General features: G+C 38.9%; 1 protein-coding gene across 7 annotated transcripts in view; it reads right to left on the bottom strand.

Annotated features, from left to right (window-relative positions):
* EXD1 (exonuclease 3'-5' domain containing 1) overlaps window positions 1-16,091 on the bottom strand; it is a 39,134-nt gene that overhangs the window by 16,521 nt on the left and 6,522 nt on the right. For all 7 annotated transcript variants that reach the window (XM_061157531.1, XM_061157533.1, XM_061157530.1 and 4 more), the window contains 5 exons: window positions 13,814-13,882; window positions 7,749-7,806; window positions 7,340-7,467; window positions 5,283-5,341; window positions 2,082-2,168 (listed from right to left, as the gene is read on the bottom strand). In XM_061157531.1, coding sequence (XP_061013514.1) covers window positions 2,082-2,168; window positions 5,283-5,341; window positions 7,340-7,467; window positions 7,749-7,806; window positions 13,814-13,882 — 401 coding nt within the window. The remainder of the gene's footprint in view (window positions 1-2,081; window positions 2,169-5,282; window positions 5,342-7,339; window positions 7,468-7,748; window positions 7,807-13,813; window positions 13,883-16,091) is intronic.

Here is a 16,091-nt window from a genome sequence, read left to right as displayed (position 1 = left end):
GCTCTTTGCTTGTCCTGGAGCTTCAGCCTGAGGGGCAGGTACCAGGGTTGGTACACTTTAGTGGACTATGGAGTTGCTCTCAAGGAACATAAGCTATGAACTCCATCTTAACGCTTTCCCTTGTTCCAGCTTGCCGATATCACCCAGAAGAGTGCTAATACATTCATCTGGAACCCTGATTTCTGTAACTGCCATGAAGGGGACATCTCCAGATTGCCCAGCTCTATTGGCCAGCAAGGTTTATACTTGTGGTCCCGTCAGTTCAGTTCAGTTCAGTACCTCAGTTGTGTCCGACTCTTTGTGACCCCATGAACCACAGTACGCCAGGCCTTCCTATCCATCACCAACTCCAGGAGTCCACCCAAACCCATGTCCATTGAGTCAGTGATGCCATCCAACCATCTCATCATCTGTCATCCCCTTCTCCTCCTGCCTGCAGTCTTACCCAGCATCAGGGTCTTTTCAAATGAGTCAACTCTTCGCATCAGGTGGCCAAAGTATTGGAGTTTCAGCTTCAACATCAGTCCTTCCAATGAACACCCAGGACTGATCTCCTTTAGGATGGACTGGTTGGATCTCCTTGCAGTCCAAGGGACTCTCAAGAGTCTTCTTCAACACCACAGTTCAAAAGCATCAATTCTTTGGCGCTCAGTTTTTTTTATAGTCCAACTCTCACATCCATACATGACTACTGGAAAAACCATAGCCTTGACTAGACGGACCTTTGTTGACAAAGTAATGTCTCTGCTTTTTAATATGCTGTCTATGTTTGTCATAATTTTTCTTCCAAGGAGTAAGCATCTTTTTATTTCATGGCTGCAATCGCCATCTACAGTGATTTTGGAGTCCCAAAAAATAAAGTCTCTCACTGTTTCCACTGTTTCCCCACCTATTTGCCATGAAGTGATGGGACCAGATGCCATGATCTTAGTTTTCTGAATATTGAGCTTTAAGCCAACTTTTTCACTCTCCTCTTTCACTTTCATCAAGAGGCTCTTTCGTTGTTCTTCACTTTCTTCCATAAGGGTGGTGTCATCTGCACATCTGAGGTTATTGATATTTCTCCTGGCAATCTTGATTCCAGTTTGTGCTTCATCTAGCCTAGTGTTTCTCATGATGTGGTCCCATAGGACTGTATACATTTGCATACTTTAAAAAGTTGATGGCCGAGGGACTCACTTCCAGTCGCCCTGAGTCTATGTGCTGAGATCATCTCCATGGGGACACTGACAGGTCTCGGGATATCCTCAACTACTGGGAGTTATTAAAAGTGTAACAGGCTGCTTAAACAGCAAAGAGGTTTGAAAGACAACCAGGAGCCAAGGCAGAGTTGAAGAACAAGGTAGGCTGATGTAAGTCTTCATTCAAATGATGGAGGACATCGGTTGGGAATTCAGCTGGCTTTTTTGGCCCACTACCCCTTTAAATACCAATCCTTGGGGCCCTAGTGGTGAAGAATCCACCTGCCAATGCAGGAAACTAAGAGACAAGGCTTCAGTTCTTGGTTCAGGAAAATCTCCTGGAGGAGGGCATGGCAAACCACTCCAGTATTCTTGCCTAGAGAATTCCATGGACAGGAGAGCCTGGCAGGTTACAGTCCATAGGGTCACAAAGAGTCAGACACAACTGAAGCGATTTAGCACACACACCCCTTAAATACTGATGCTGCTGAGTTTGATTCAAACGTGGTTACCCATCCTATAGCTATTCAAGGCTCAGTACAAACTTCTTTGGATATAATAGAGACCCTCATCTGACATCTCCTTGACCCAGGAAAATGAAAATGATGTGGCAGAAATCTACTGTGGAAAGTTACCAACCAGAAGGAAAGATAAGAAATTCTCTGTATATCTAAGGCAAGAGAACAGAGCTGAGAAAGAAGACCTTAAGTAGAGCCTATGAGACATCACCAATGATTATAAAGCTCTTTCCTTTTGAAAATAATAAACTGAGTACGAGGAAACTGAAAGACATTCCAAACAAGTTACAGGACAGAAACACTGGGGTGACATAAAAAGACAATTAAAATAAATTTACCAGTGAATCTACAATTATTTCAAAAGTTTTAAGAACTCTCTCACCTGAAGCCAACATAGTTTCCCATGACGACACACATTAGCTCCTTCTGCTGCCACACTCAGGACACTTTGCTTCTTGATGTGGAGCATCTGGTGAGAAAAGGAAGAAAATAAAAATCTCCAGGAAATAAATGCTGCAATTATGACATCATGAATGGTACAAGTAAAATTGCTAGATGTAAACAATTGGATCATACTTTTTTAAACTTACAAAATCCCAAACACGTTTGCTTCATGCACACACAAACACATACACACACATCACACTGAATACCTCTGATCTTCTTTTCAGTGTTCACAAAGTTATTCCACAACTGGAAAATAAATCATTCATATCGCAAATGCTAATAACAGTTGAAAACTCAGATACCTTTTGTAACCACTGATGTTACAGTGAATAATTTCTAGTCCTTATGGAAAGATTCTTCATGCAAAAAACAGCAAACTAATACAGGGAAACTTACTGTACCAAAAGGGAACTCACGGTGGCTGAATCTCACAGTATCTACTGCTCAGAATGAGAAAAACACAGACTCAACAGATCCTTGAAAGCCTCGGATTCATTAAATTATTCAAAACTGAAATAAGAGTATCCCTCAAACACATGCTGGTCCTCTTATTATCTACAATCTTATCATATTTCAAAACATTATACAATTCTAAAATCCCTACTCCATAATCCATGAAAATATCTATATGGCACAAGATTCTCCCCATTTTTCAGGTAGATAAATTACTTAAGAATAGAAAGGCAAAGCAATGTACACTAGCACAATATCTTTCTTTTCAGAGCATAAAGTTTTCTATACTCTGCGTATCTTTCATCAATGATTAAAAAAGGGGACTGAATTTCCATTCCATTCTCAATCAATCAACAAGAAGGCTGCAAAACCAGGAAAAAAGGCTGTATTTCCCTATTGATGAGAATTTCCAACCAGCTCTTTAAATTTCCAGAGCAAAGGTTCTCATCTTATTTTTGGCTGCTGTCATGGATCCTTTAAAGCACCTGTTGATATATTAAAAAATTCTTGTAACAATTAAAATGACAATGGAATAGATATTTCTCTAAAGAAAATATACAATGGGAAAAGAATCTTGAAAAAAAAGAGTAGATATATGTAGAACCAATTTACTTTATTGTACACCTGAAATTAATACATTGTAAGTCAACAATACTCCAGTAAAAATTTGTTAAAAATAGCCAATAAGCACATGAAAATATGTTTAATGCTATTAGCCTTTAGGGAAATGCAAATCAAAACCACAAAGGTATATTATTACTTCATACCACTAGGATGGCTATAATTAAAATGACAGATAATAAGTGTAGGTGAGCATGTGGAGAAACTGGAACCCTCATGTCCTGCTGGTAGGAAAGTAAAATGGTGTAGCAGCTTTGCAAAACAGTACCAGCCAATCCTCAAAGAGTTAAACACAGAATCATTATATGAACCAGCAACTCCACTTGTAATTTTCTATCCAGGAGAAATGGAAACATATGCCCACACAAAGACTTGTACACTGTCTGTTCACAGCAGCATTATTCATAACAGCCAAAAAAGTAAAAACAACCCAAGTGTCCCTTAAATGGTGAAAGGATAAATGAAATGTGGTATATCTATACAAAGGAATACTATTTGGCAACAAAAATAAATGAAATACCGATATGTGCTATAACAGAATTTGAAAGTATTATTCTAGGTGAAAGAAGCCAAACCAATCACAAATAACCATACATTGTATGTGCTCATTTATATGAAATATCCTAAACAAGCAAATTCACAGAGGCAAAAAATAGATTAGTGGTTGCCAGGGCCTGGGGACTGAGGAGCGATTGGAGGTATTGGCTAAGGAATATGGGGTTTCCTTTTGGGGTATTAAAAATGTTCTAAAATTAATTGTGGTAATGGAAGTACAATTCTGTGAATATGTTAAAAGCTGATGAAGCATACATTTTAAATTGTCAAATTTTATGGCAAGTGAATTATATCTCAATAAAGCTGTTTTTTAAAAAAAAAGAATCTAGTTGAAAGTTAACACTCCATTAAAAAAATATACCTGGGCACACATGAGCATAAGCTTGCATCTAAACAAAAAAACCTAATGACTTCCCTGACATCTATCTGTGAATCATAACCTAGGCTGAATAGTTAGTTACTGCCACATGTCAAATTAATAAATCATAAATAAATTGCCTAAACAGAGCATCCAGTCTTAAAAATATAAGTAAAAAAATTTCTGACTCCCTTCTAAAACTGCCAATGACTCTCTATCTTACTCAAGTCAAACTTGAAATCCTTATGTCTAAAAATCCCTATCTGATCTGCTTCCTGCCCACTTCCATTTCTTAACACTCTTGCACTGTGGTCCTTCCACAAGGACCTCCCTGCTGCCTCTGCACACAAGTCAAGTATGTTTCAGCTATAGGGCCTTAGCTCTTGCTAATCATGCCTTCTTTAACTTTTTTACCTATATATCCACATGATTAGCTCCCTTACTTCTTTTAAGGTTTCTGCTTCACTGTCACCTCTTCACAGAGGTTTTCTCTGTCTATCCTAAATAAAATAGGAACACCTTAACATTCTATTCACCCTAGTACACTTTTGTTTTCTTTATAGCATTTATCAATTGACATATAATTATTTATTTTCCTGCATTAAAATAAGCTTCTTCAGGGTTGGAACTTTATCTTTTGTTTTTTTCTGTTTTTCATACAGAATTTTTTAAATTAATTTTTGGTCGTGCTGAGTCTTCATTGCTGCCTTTGGGCTTTCTCTAGTTGCAGTGCTTGGGCTTCTCACTGCATGGGCTTCTCTTGCACAGGCTCTGGGTGAGCAGGATTCAGTAGTTGCAGCACATAGGCTCAGTAGTTGCGGCTCTCGGGCCCTACAGGGTATGCTCAGTATTATGGCTAACGGGCTTAGTTACTCTGACGCACTTGGAATCCTCCTGGACCAGGGATCAAACCCGTGTCCCCAGCATTGGCAGGCAGATTTTCATCCACTGCACCACTAGGAAAGTCCTGGAATTTTGTCATTATTTTATCCCAGACCTCAGAACAATGCCTGGCACAAAGCAGGCATTCAGATATTCTGTTAAATTATTAGGGAAAACACTGATCTTACAATAAGAGAAAAATTTATGAGACATAGACATGATACCCATTTGTAGACAATGCTGAGGATGACTAAGGGCAATACTTACTGCAGCACCAAACTTCTGCTGGAACTGATCAATGACTGTGTATGTCACCTCCTCTTCCTCTACAGAAGAACAATATTATATATATTTGTCTTCCTTGACAACAGAATAGCCCTCCCACTAATTTTAGCCATACTCCTAAACTCCAACTCAACAGCAACTCAAATGTCTAGAACTACTGACACTATGTCTAGAATACTGAGAACTATTTCATTATCACCTGTATCAGTCCACCCCACTATTAGCATCTGAATTGTCAACTGAGAATAAACAAAAGCCCCAGTGATGATAATCTCATAAAGTGAAATATTTACTCATTTTCTGTGATAATCCATGTTTCCCTCACCATAGGTTTATGTTTTGAATATTTCAAGACACAACTTTTTAAAAAAATTTTTATACAGTTGTTAAAGGTTATACTCCATTTACAGTTATTACAAAATAGTGACTATATTCCCCGGTGTTGTACAATACAACCTTGTAGCCTATCTTACACACAATAATTAGTACTTCCCATCCCCCCACTCCATATATCACTCCCTGGTAACCACTAGTTTGTGTTCTGTATCCATGAATCCACTTCTTTTTTGTTATATTCACTAGTTTGCTGTAATTTTTAGATTCCACATATGTGATAATCATACAGTATTTAAGATGCTCCTATATTGGGCACATATATATTTATAATTATTATATCTTCTTCCTGGATTGACCTCTTGACCATTATGTAGTATCCTTTTTTGTCTCTTAAAACAGTCTTTGTTTTAAAGTCTATTTTGTCTGATATGAGTATTGCTACTCCAGGTTTCTTTTGATTTTCATTTTCATGTAATACTGTCTTCCATCCCCCCATACAGTATTTAAGACATATGCTTTCTAAAAGCATATTCATAATAAAAAATAGCATTTTAAAATAAATTAGTTCCAGTGATGGGCCAATGTCCACATATTTGGAATTCTCTGGATCCTGAAAATTATTTTTCTAATTATGTAATTTAAAATATTAGAGGTATAACATAACATATACTAATGTATCTAGAAGGAAACACAGGAGGAAATCTTTGTGAATTTGAGTTAGGAAAGATTTCTTAGACATGACATCAATAGCAAAATCCATGAAAGAAAGAAAATGGATAAACTGTATATCAAAGTTTAAAATGTCTTCTCTTCAAGAGATGCTTTAAGAGAATGAAAAGGCAAACCAGAGACTTGCAGAAATATTTGCAAAGCATGTATTTGAGAAAAGACTTGTATTCAGAATATATATAAAAAAAAACTTCCAGCACTGAATAATAAGAGAACGGTCAAATAAGAAAATGAACAAGATATGAATAGACATTCACCAAAGATGTTCAGATGTCAAATAAGCACATTAAAAAATCCTCAACATCCTAAGTCATTAGGGAAATGAAAAAAAAAACAATCAACCAACTTCCAATGGTTTCTCTTCTCACTGCAGAGTAAAAACCAAGCCCTTTTAATGATCAACAAAATCTTCCATGATCCACTCACCCCACCTCATCCCAAATTGTTCTCCTTACTCCAGCTACACTCATCTCCTTACATCAAATCATGGCATATTCCTCTTTCAGGCCTTTGCATTTGTTCATTATTTATGCCTAAAAACCAGTTCCTCTGATATTCATACATTTTGATCCCTCACTTCCTTCAAAATTTTACTTTAAATGTCACCATTTCATTGAGACCTTTTCTGGACACCCCAAAATTGTAAATCCACCCTTTTCACACATTTCTTCTCTTTCATTTTTATTTTCTACTTAACATGTGGCACCAGCAAACTACATAGTATACTAATTTATCTTATTTAGTGTGTTTCATGCACCATAACTCAAGGAGTGTAGAGATACCAAACTTTAGTATCCCCAGTGCCTGGCAGATAGTGTGCATGCAAATATTAAATAAATGAATCACAATCTTTTATCTTAATTTGGACCCTAGAAACAATGTCCTAGCTGAGAGTTCCATATAGAACTCTGAGTTTGAATCTGAAGAATTCTGAATCACAAAAAAGCCTAGAAATTCAGAGCCCTAGTACTCACCAGATGGGCTGTACTTGAGGTCACTCAGAAGAGAGGTTATTGGCACCTCAGGAGTAGGAGAAGCAGGCTTCTGTACATTTAGGTCTTCATCTTTTATTGTATCCACCTTGGTTCTGTCTGTATTTAGACTATAATTACATAAAACAACACTTAGGTGAACTTGTTCTTTGTTGTTAATGCCATACACACATCAGTGGTAAGGACTCTGGACCTTTCATAGAGAACCCATTCATCCACTGTTTACACTGATTTGAAGATACCATCTACCTGTTTCCTCATTTTAGGAACTACACAACTAGTGAATTAGAGTTAAGGTTTCCTACCCTAATATGTATATTTGGGTAACATCATAATTAAGAAAAAAAAAATAAAAAAGAAAAGAAAAGAAAAGAAAATCATTCCATCATACCTAACAGAAGAAGCCTTTTCTCTTACTGCACCGTGTTCCACTTCATCCAGTAGTTCCACTGTAAAATAACCAGATGGATTTCAACAGGGCTTCCAACCTGAAAGCAGTTTACTCCTCCTCTCACCCACACCCACAGTTTGATTATGTAACACAGACAGTAACTGGGAATGAAATGTTAGTCCATAGACGACTTCACCGACCAGTAACAAATAGAGCAGAAAAGACCAACCAAAGTACTGAAGACCTTTAATCTTACATCTCTACATAGCTTTCTTGGTCACTTAGCAGGATTAGGAACCTCTCTACATGTCCACTTTACCCTTTCTGTTCCAGGGCACTGCTGTGGTCAAGCAGATTGGTTCTAGAGATATCTTTTCTTTCCTTTTTATTCCCATCCTAATGCATCTTCCCTCACACTATGTACCATTTGGGGTTTTACTCTTAAATCATTCACATTGACTCTGTCACAGGTTGGTACACTAAAGCTCAGAAACATAAAAGGTAACAAAAGTTAGACTGGAAATCACAAAAGAAATATGAAAGAGACATTCCACAGAGACTCTGCAACCACTTTTTTATTAACCTAATCGTTCATGGAATACAGGGAAATATTATATTGATATATCATTGCTTCTAAGATGCATATTTTTTTAAGATGCACATTTTAAACAGCTCTGAAATTGGATATGACTTACAGTAAATACACATGATAACTAAACTGGCAGCATTTTTTTCTTTTTTTGGAAAAAGAAATAATGCACCTTATCGTTGATGGCATCTAAGATTCAATTAAGTACACTTGGGTACTATTCAGTGGGGGGAGAAGCTTCTGAGGGGTCACTATGTTTCAAAATGTCTCTTTTCCCTACATTCTAAAAGTAATGAGCTTTGGTCAGAGAAAGCAAAATTCACTGAAAACACGTATTAGTCAATTATTATTTTTTTTTTGTATTAGTCAATTATTATCCTTCATCTTGATAGTTCTTACTCAAGGTGCTTTTCAACACCTTGGAGACCCCTCCATGGCTGACTAAGCCACAGAGCAAAGATAGAAGGAGATGACCATTCTCTGATCTTAAAATTATGAATGAAGTCCAAATCGTGAGAATGAATTTAGGAGGAAATGAATCCATCTGCACAAATTCCAAAGCTGGTCAGTGATCAGCCTTCTCCTGAGTTAGGAGATGGTAGGAGTGATTCGTTCATTTACTTTTACAAACTCATCTACAGTCTAGCTTTGTTCCAGTCCATAACTCTACTCTACTGCAAAGTCTAACAGTCAAAACACAATTAAGAATCCCTCTATTACCACCACCATCACTGCTAATTTGAAAAGGTGTTCAAGAGACAAAAATTGTTTCCAGCAGCGTTCAGTTCGGTTCAGTCGCTCAGTTGTGTCCAACTCTTCGCGACCCCATGGACTGCAGCACGCCAGGCCTCCCTGTCCATGACCAACTCCCAGAGTTTACTCAAACTCATGCCCATTGAGTCAGTGATGCTATCCAATCATCTCATCCACTGTCATGCCCTTCTCCTCCTGCCTTCAATGTTTCCCACCATCAGGGTATTTTCAAATAAGTCAGTACTTCGCCTTTTCCTCCTGCCTTCAATTTTTCCCAGCATCAGGGCCTTTTCATATGAGTGAATTCTTTGCATCAGGTGGCCAAAGGACTGGAGTTTCAGCTTCAGCATCAGTCCTTCCAACAAATATTCAGGGCTGATCTCCTTTAGGATGGACTGGTTGGATCTCCTTGCAGTCCAAGGGACTCTCAAGAGTCTTCTTCAACACCACAGTTCAAAAGCATCAATTCTTCGGCCCTCAGCTTTCTTTATAGTCCAACTCTCACATCCCTACATGACTACTGGGAAAACCATAGCTTTGACTAGATGGACCTTTGTTGGCAAAGTAATGTCTCTGCTTTTTAATATGCTGTCTATGTTTGTCATAGCTTTTCTTCCAAGGAGCAAGTGTCTTAATTTCATGGCTGCGGTCACCATCTGCAGTGATTTTGAAGCCCCCCAAAATAAAGTCTGACACTGTTTCCACTGTCTCCCCATCTATTTGCCATGAAGTGATGGGACCAGATGCCATGATCTTAGTTTTCTGAATGTTGAGCTTTAAGCCAACTTTTTCACTCTCCTCTTTCACTTTCATCAAGAGACTTTTTAGTTCCTCTTCATTTTCTGCCATAAGGGTGGTGTCATCTGCATATCTGCGGTTATTGATATTTCTCCCAGCAATCTTGATTATAGCTTGTACTTCATCCAGCCCAGCATTTCACATGATGTACTCTGCATATAAGTTAAATAAGCAGGGTGACAATACACAGCCTTGATGTATTCCTTTCCCAATTTGGAACCAGTCTGTTGTTCCATGTTCACTTCTATTACTTCCTGACCTGCATACAGATTTCTCAGGAGGCAGGTCAGGTGGTCTGGTATTTCCATCTCTTTCAGAATTTTCCACAGTTTGTGGTGATCCACACAGTCAAAGGTTTTGGCATAGTCAATAAAGCAGAAATAGCTGTTTTTCTGGAACTCTCTTGCCTTTTCAATGATCCAGCTGCTGCTGCTAAGCCACTTCAGTCGTGTCCGACTCTGTGTGATCCCATAGACAGCAGCCCACCATACTCCCCTGTCCCTGGGATTCTCTAGGCAAGAACACTGGAGTGGGTTGCCATTTCCTTCTCCAATATGTGAAAGTGAAAAGTGAAAGTGAAATCACTCAGTTGTGTCCGCCTCTTAGCGACCCCATGGACCGCAGCCTACCAGGATCCTCCATCCATGGGATTTTCCAGGCAAGAGTACTGGAGTGGGTGCCATTGCCTTCTCCGAATGAACCAGCAGATGTTGGCAATTTGATTTCTGGTTCCTCTGACTTTTCTAAAACCAGTTTGAACATCTGGAAGTTCATGGTTCATGTACTGTTGAAGCCTGGCTTGGAGAATTTTGAGCATTATTTACTAGGGTGTGAGATGAGTGCAATTGTGCAGTAGTTTGATCATTCTTTGGCATTGCCTTTCTTTGGCACTGGAATGAAAACTGACCTTTTCCAGCCTGTGGCCACTGCTGAGTTTTCCAATTTGCTGGCATATTGAGTGCAGCACTTTCACAGCATCATCTTTTAGGATTTGAAATAGCTCAACTGGAATTCCATCAGCTCCACAAGCTTTGTTCATAGTGATACTTCCTAAGGCCCACTTGACTTCACATTCCAGGATGTCTGGCTCTAGGTGAGTGATCACAACATTGTGATCATCTGGGTCATGAAGACCTTTTTTGTATAGTTCTTCTGTGTATTCTTGCTACCTCTTCTTAATGTGTTCTGCTTCTGTTAGGTCCCTACCATTTTTGTCCTTTATTGAGCCCATCTTTGCATGAAATGTTCCCTTGGTAGCTCTAATTTTCTTGAAGAGATCTCTAGTCTTTCCCATTCTATTGTTTTCCTCTATTTCTTTGCACTGATCACTGAGGAAGGCTTTCTTATCTCTCCTTGCTATTCTTCAGAACTCTGAATTCAAACGTGTATATCTTTCCTTTTCTCCTTTGCTTTTTGCTTCTCTTCTCTTCACAGCTCTCTGTAAGGCCTCCTCAACCAGCCACTTGGCTTTTTTGAATTTTTTTTCTTGCAGATGGTCTTGATCCCTGTCTCCTGTACAATGTCACGAACCTCCATCCATAGTTCTTCAGGCACTCTATCAGATCTAGTCCCTTGAATCTATTTGTCACTTCCATTGTATAATCATAAGGGATTTGATTTAGGTCATAACCTGAATGGTCTAGTGGTTTTCCCTACTTTCTTCAATGTAAGTCTGAATTTGGCAATAAGAAGTTCATGGTCTGAGCCACAGTCAGCTCCCGGTCTTGTTTTTGCTGACTGTATAGAGCTTCTCCATCTTTGGCTGCAAAGAATATAATCAATCTGATTTTGGTATTGACTATCTGATAATATCCATGTGTACAGTCTTCTCTTGTGTTGAAGAGGGTATTTGCTATGACCAGTGTGGTCTCTTGGCAAAACTCTCTTAGCCTTTGCCCTGCTTCATTCTGTACTCCAAGGCCAAATATGTCTGTTCCTCCAGGTGTTTCTTGACTTCCTACTTTGTATTTCAGTCCCCTATAATGAAAAGGACACCTTTTTTGGTGTCAGTTCTAGAAGGTCTTGTAAGTCTTCATAGAATCGTTCAACTTCAGCTTCTTCTGCATTACTGCTTGGGGCATAGAGTTGGATTACTGTGATATTGAATGGTTTGCCTTGGAAACAAACAGAGATCATTCTGTCATTTTTGAGACTGCATCCAAGTACTGCATTTTGGAGTCTTTTGTTAACTATGATGGCTACTCCATTTCTTCTAAGGGATTCTTGCCCACAGTAGTTGATATAACAGTCATCTGAGGTAAATTCACCCATTCCAGTCCATTTCAGTTCTCTGATTCCTAAAATGTCAATGTTCACTCTTGCCATCTGTTTGAACACTTCCAATCTGCCTTGATTCATGGACCTAATATTCCAGGTCCCTATGCAATATTGCTCTTTATAGCATCGGACTTTGCTTCTATCACCAGTCACATCCACAACTGGGTGTTGTTTTTGCTTTTGCTCCAACTCTTCATTCTTTCTGGAGTTAGTTCGCCACTGATCTCCAGTAGCATATTGAGCACCTACTGACCTGGGGAGTTCCTCTTTCAGTGTCCTAGCTTTTTGCCTTCTCATCCTGTTCATGGGGCTCTCAAGTAGCACACTCCAGCCACATGCTGAGTGAGAAAGGGCAGTTAGCTAAGTGGCTGGACTTGTCTGCTTTAAAGGAAGTCTGGACTGGCAGTAATTTGGTGAGATTTTCATCTCTCCCTAAGTTCTATTTAGTTCACAAAACAATCTTTCAAGAAGTAGTAATCTCTCATTTACAGGAGTCCTTTTCCTTCCTTGTATCTGCCTCAATGATAAGAAATGCACAGTTTTATGAGGTCCCAGGTCTTCCATTCCCCCACTCTCTTCTACCCAACACTGATATTTACTCCTCCTTGGATGGCTTTTTGCTTTTGCATTCTTGAAAGCAAGAACAGTTCTTGTTTGCAACCTTCTCCCTCTTATTTCATTTGGCTTATCTAAAGCACACTGACCAGATGAGTGTCTATATTCCTTTAGGCAAATAATTGGATCTATTCTTGCTAAATGATTTTTTGCTGGCAGAAATAAAGAGCGGGGCTGCTTCCTGTAATTGCAAACCCCAAAAGTCTGGAAACCAAAAATTTTGTGTATCTCTTTTGGGAGCAAAACCTGAACTGTCATACTACTTATAGTCCTATTTTATCCCACTTAGTATGATTCTCCACCCATTTTTCTACAGAAATGTGTTATTACAGAGTGCTGACCAGACCCACTGAAGTGTCATGTAATATGACCAGTATATACCCTTTTTTGCTGTTTAGTTGCTAAGTAGTGTCTGACTCTTTTGCAACCCCATGTGCTCCAAAGGAGCCCACAAGGCTCCTATGTCCATGGAATTCTTCAGGCAAGAATTCTGGAATGGGTTGCCATTTCCTTCCCCAAAGGATCTTCCCAACCCAGGGATCATGCCCGGGTCTCCCTCATTGCAGGTGGAGTCTTTACTGCCTGAGCCACCATGGAAGCTCCCAAACCCTTTGTCAGGCTTTTAAAAATCTAGAACTAGACTGGGTTCTGAAACATTTGGCCCCAACGTTTCAAATAATGTACCGTGGATGTACTGTGAACATGTGGTGTTAAACTCACTTGCTCAACAAGATAACTCTTCTCTGTTCAGACTGATAATTCTGCTTGCAAACTGACCTCTAATATTGAGAACCAGCTGTCCTCACATTGTAAAACCAAGATGATTAAAATTCTTTAAGACAGTTCTGTTCACAATACCTATTGCAACAGTAAGATAAAGGACAATTCTCAAATGACAACTTTAAGAGTTCATAAATGCAAGATAACATCTTGCGCCACCCCCTCACCACCAAATATTGGAATGAGGCAGAGCAGTGAGCTTCCTGCTACTGCAAATCCTGATACCAGCAAGTAGGAAACATGAAGCTCTCACCATTCACAATCTCATGTCCAAAAAACATCTTCACTCCTGGGACACTTAGACCGGTCTCTACATTCTTCACTGTTATAGAAAACAATTCATTTGATTAATAAAAAGAAATATTCCCTAAAACTGTAAGAAAATATGATACCTCTCAAAATTGCCCAAATCTGAGTTTTATTAAAATCACCAAATTATCTTCCCCAAGGAATAAAGAGTCAAAGATAAAATATAGCTAAATTACAAAGCTATAACCTTGAAACAAGTAGTATAAAGAACAGAGAGAACCCCAGAATGATCGAAGATACACTAAAAGGGCAGTAGTAATACACCAAATTTAGACTTCTGCCAAGAATATCCTAAGGCCTCTGGGGCTAAGGACTATGTATTTATTATACTTCTACTGATTTTTATTCCACCTAACTCCAGAAAAAAAATTTTAAGGCATCTGACTACTTCTAGAGTCCACACCCTTTTCATGTCATGCTACATGATTGAACTATGAATTGTCAGAGACAACAGCCCAACTCCTAGACCAATTACAGGCTCTTCCATGAGTAGGTAAAGGATTTAGAAGTTTAGATGTCATGTTTACAAGACAGTGTCATTTTTTCTAGATGGAAATGCTCACAGCACCTGTATATCTCTACATCTCTCAGCAACTGAAAACATTGGAGTTTCACTCTCTCTAGTCCACTGAATATATCCTTTGCTGTTGTTGCTGTTCAGTCACTAAGTCATGTCTGACTCTTTGCAACCCCACTGACTGCAGCACACCATGCTTTCCTGTTCTTCACTATCTCCCAGATAGTGCTCAAAGTCACATCCATTGAGTTGGTGATACTATTTAACCTTCTCATCTTCTGCTGCCCTCTTCTTTTGTCTTCAACCTTCCTCAGTATCAGGGTCTGTTCCAATGACTCAGCTCTTCACATCAGGTGGCCAAAGTATAGGAGTTTCAGCTTCAGCATCAGTCCTTCCAATGAATATTCAGGGTTGATTTCCTTTAGGATGGACTGATTTGATCTCTGTGCAGTACAAACTCTGCAGACTCCCAAGTCTTCTCCAGCACAATTCGAAAGCATCAATTCTTTGATGCTCAGCCTTCTTTATGGTCCAATTCTCACATCAGTACATGACTACAGGAAAAACCATAGCTTTGACTATACAGATTGTCTAGGTTTGTCATAGCTTTCCTTCCAAGGAGCAAGTGTCTTTTAATTTCATTGCTGTAGTCACCATCTGCAATGATTCTGGAGTCCAAGAAAACAAAATCTGTCACTGCTTCCACTTTTCCCCTATCTATTTGCCATGAAGTGATGGGACAGATGCCATGATCTTAAGTTTTTTGAATGTTGAGTTTTAAGCCAGCTTTTTCATTCTCCTCTTTCACCTTCATCAAGAGGTTCTTCAGTTACTATTCACTTTCTGCCATTAGAGTGGTATTATCTGTATATCTGAGGTTGTTGGTATTTCTCCTGGCAATCTTGATTCCAGCTTATGATTCATCAGGCTGGGATTTAACATGATGTACTCTGTCTATAAATTAAATAAACAGAGTGACAATATATAGCCTTGTCATACTCCTTTCCCAACTTTTAACCAGTCTGTTGTTCCATGTAAAGTTCTGACTGTTGCTTCTTGACCTGCATACAAGTTTCTCAGAAGACAAGTAACGGATGTCTGATATTGGTTGTCTGATATTTCCATCTCTAAGTGTTTTCCACAGTTTGTTGTGATCCACACAGTCAAAGGCTTTATTATAGTCAATGAAGCAGATGGGTTTTTTTTTTTTTAAATTCCTTTGCCTCCTTATGATCCAACAAATGTTGGCAATTTGATCTCTGGTTCCTCTGCCTTTTCTAAACCCAGCCTGTACATGTGGAAGTTCTCAGTTCATGTACTGCTGAAGTCTAGCTTGAAGGATTTTGAGCATAACCTTACTAGCATGCAAAATGAGCACAACTGTATGGTAGTTTAAACATTCTTTGGCACTGTCCTTCTTTGGGATTGGAATGAAAACTGACTTTTTTCTGTCCTGTGGCCACTGCTAAGTTTTCCAAACTTGCCGACATATTGAGTGCAGCACTTCAGCAGCAGCATCTTTTAGGATTTTAAATAGCTCAGCTGGAATATATCCTGAGGTCAAAGATCACCAACTGCCTATTTGTAAAATACCTGGTTAAGTTTACTAACTTATACTTGGCTCCCATGCATCCTTTGACAATACTGTTCTCTACTTTCTTGACTTACAAGACATTCTTAGTGTTTATTTCTTTTCCTACTAATT

Source organism: Dama dama, chromosome 12, assembly GCF_033118175.1.
Source record: "Dama dama isolate Ldn47 chromosome 12, ASM3311817v1, whole genome shotgun sequence".
Lineage (NCBI taxonomy): Eukaryota > Metazoa > Chordata > Mammalia > Artiodactyla > Cervidae > Dama > Dama dama.
The sequence above is the reverse complement of the archived record's forward strand: the minus strand, read 5'-3'. Positions and strand labels throughout refer to the sequence as shown.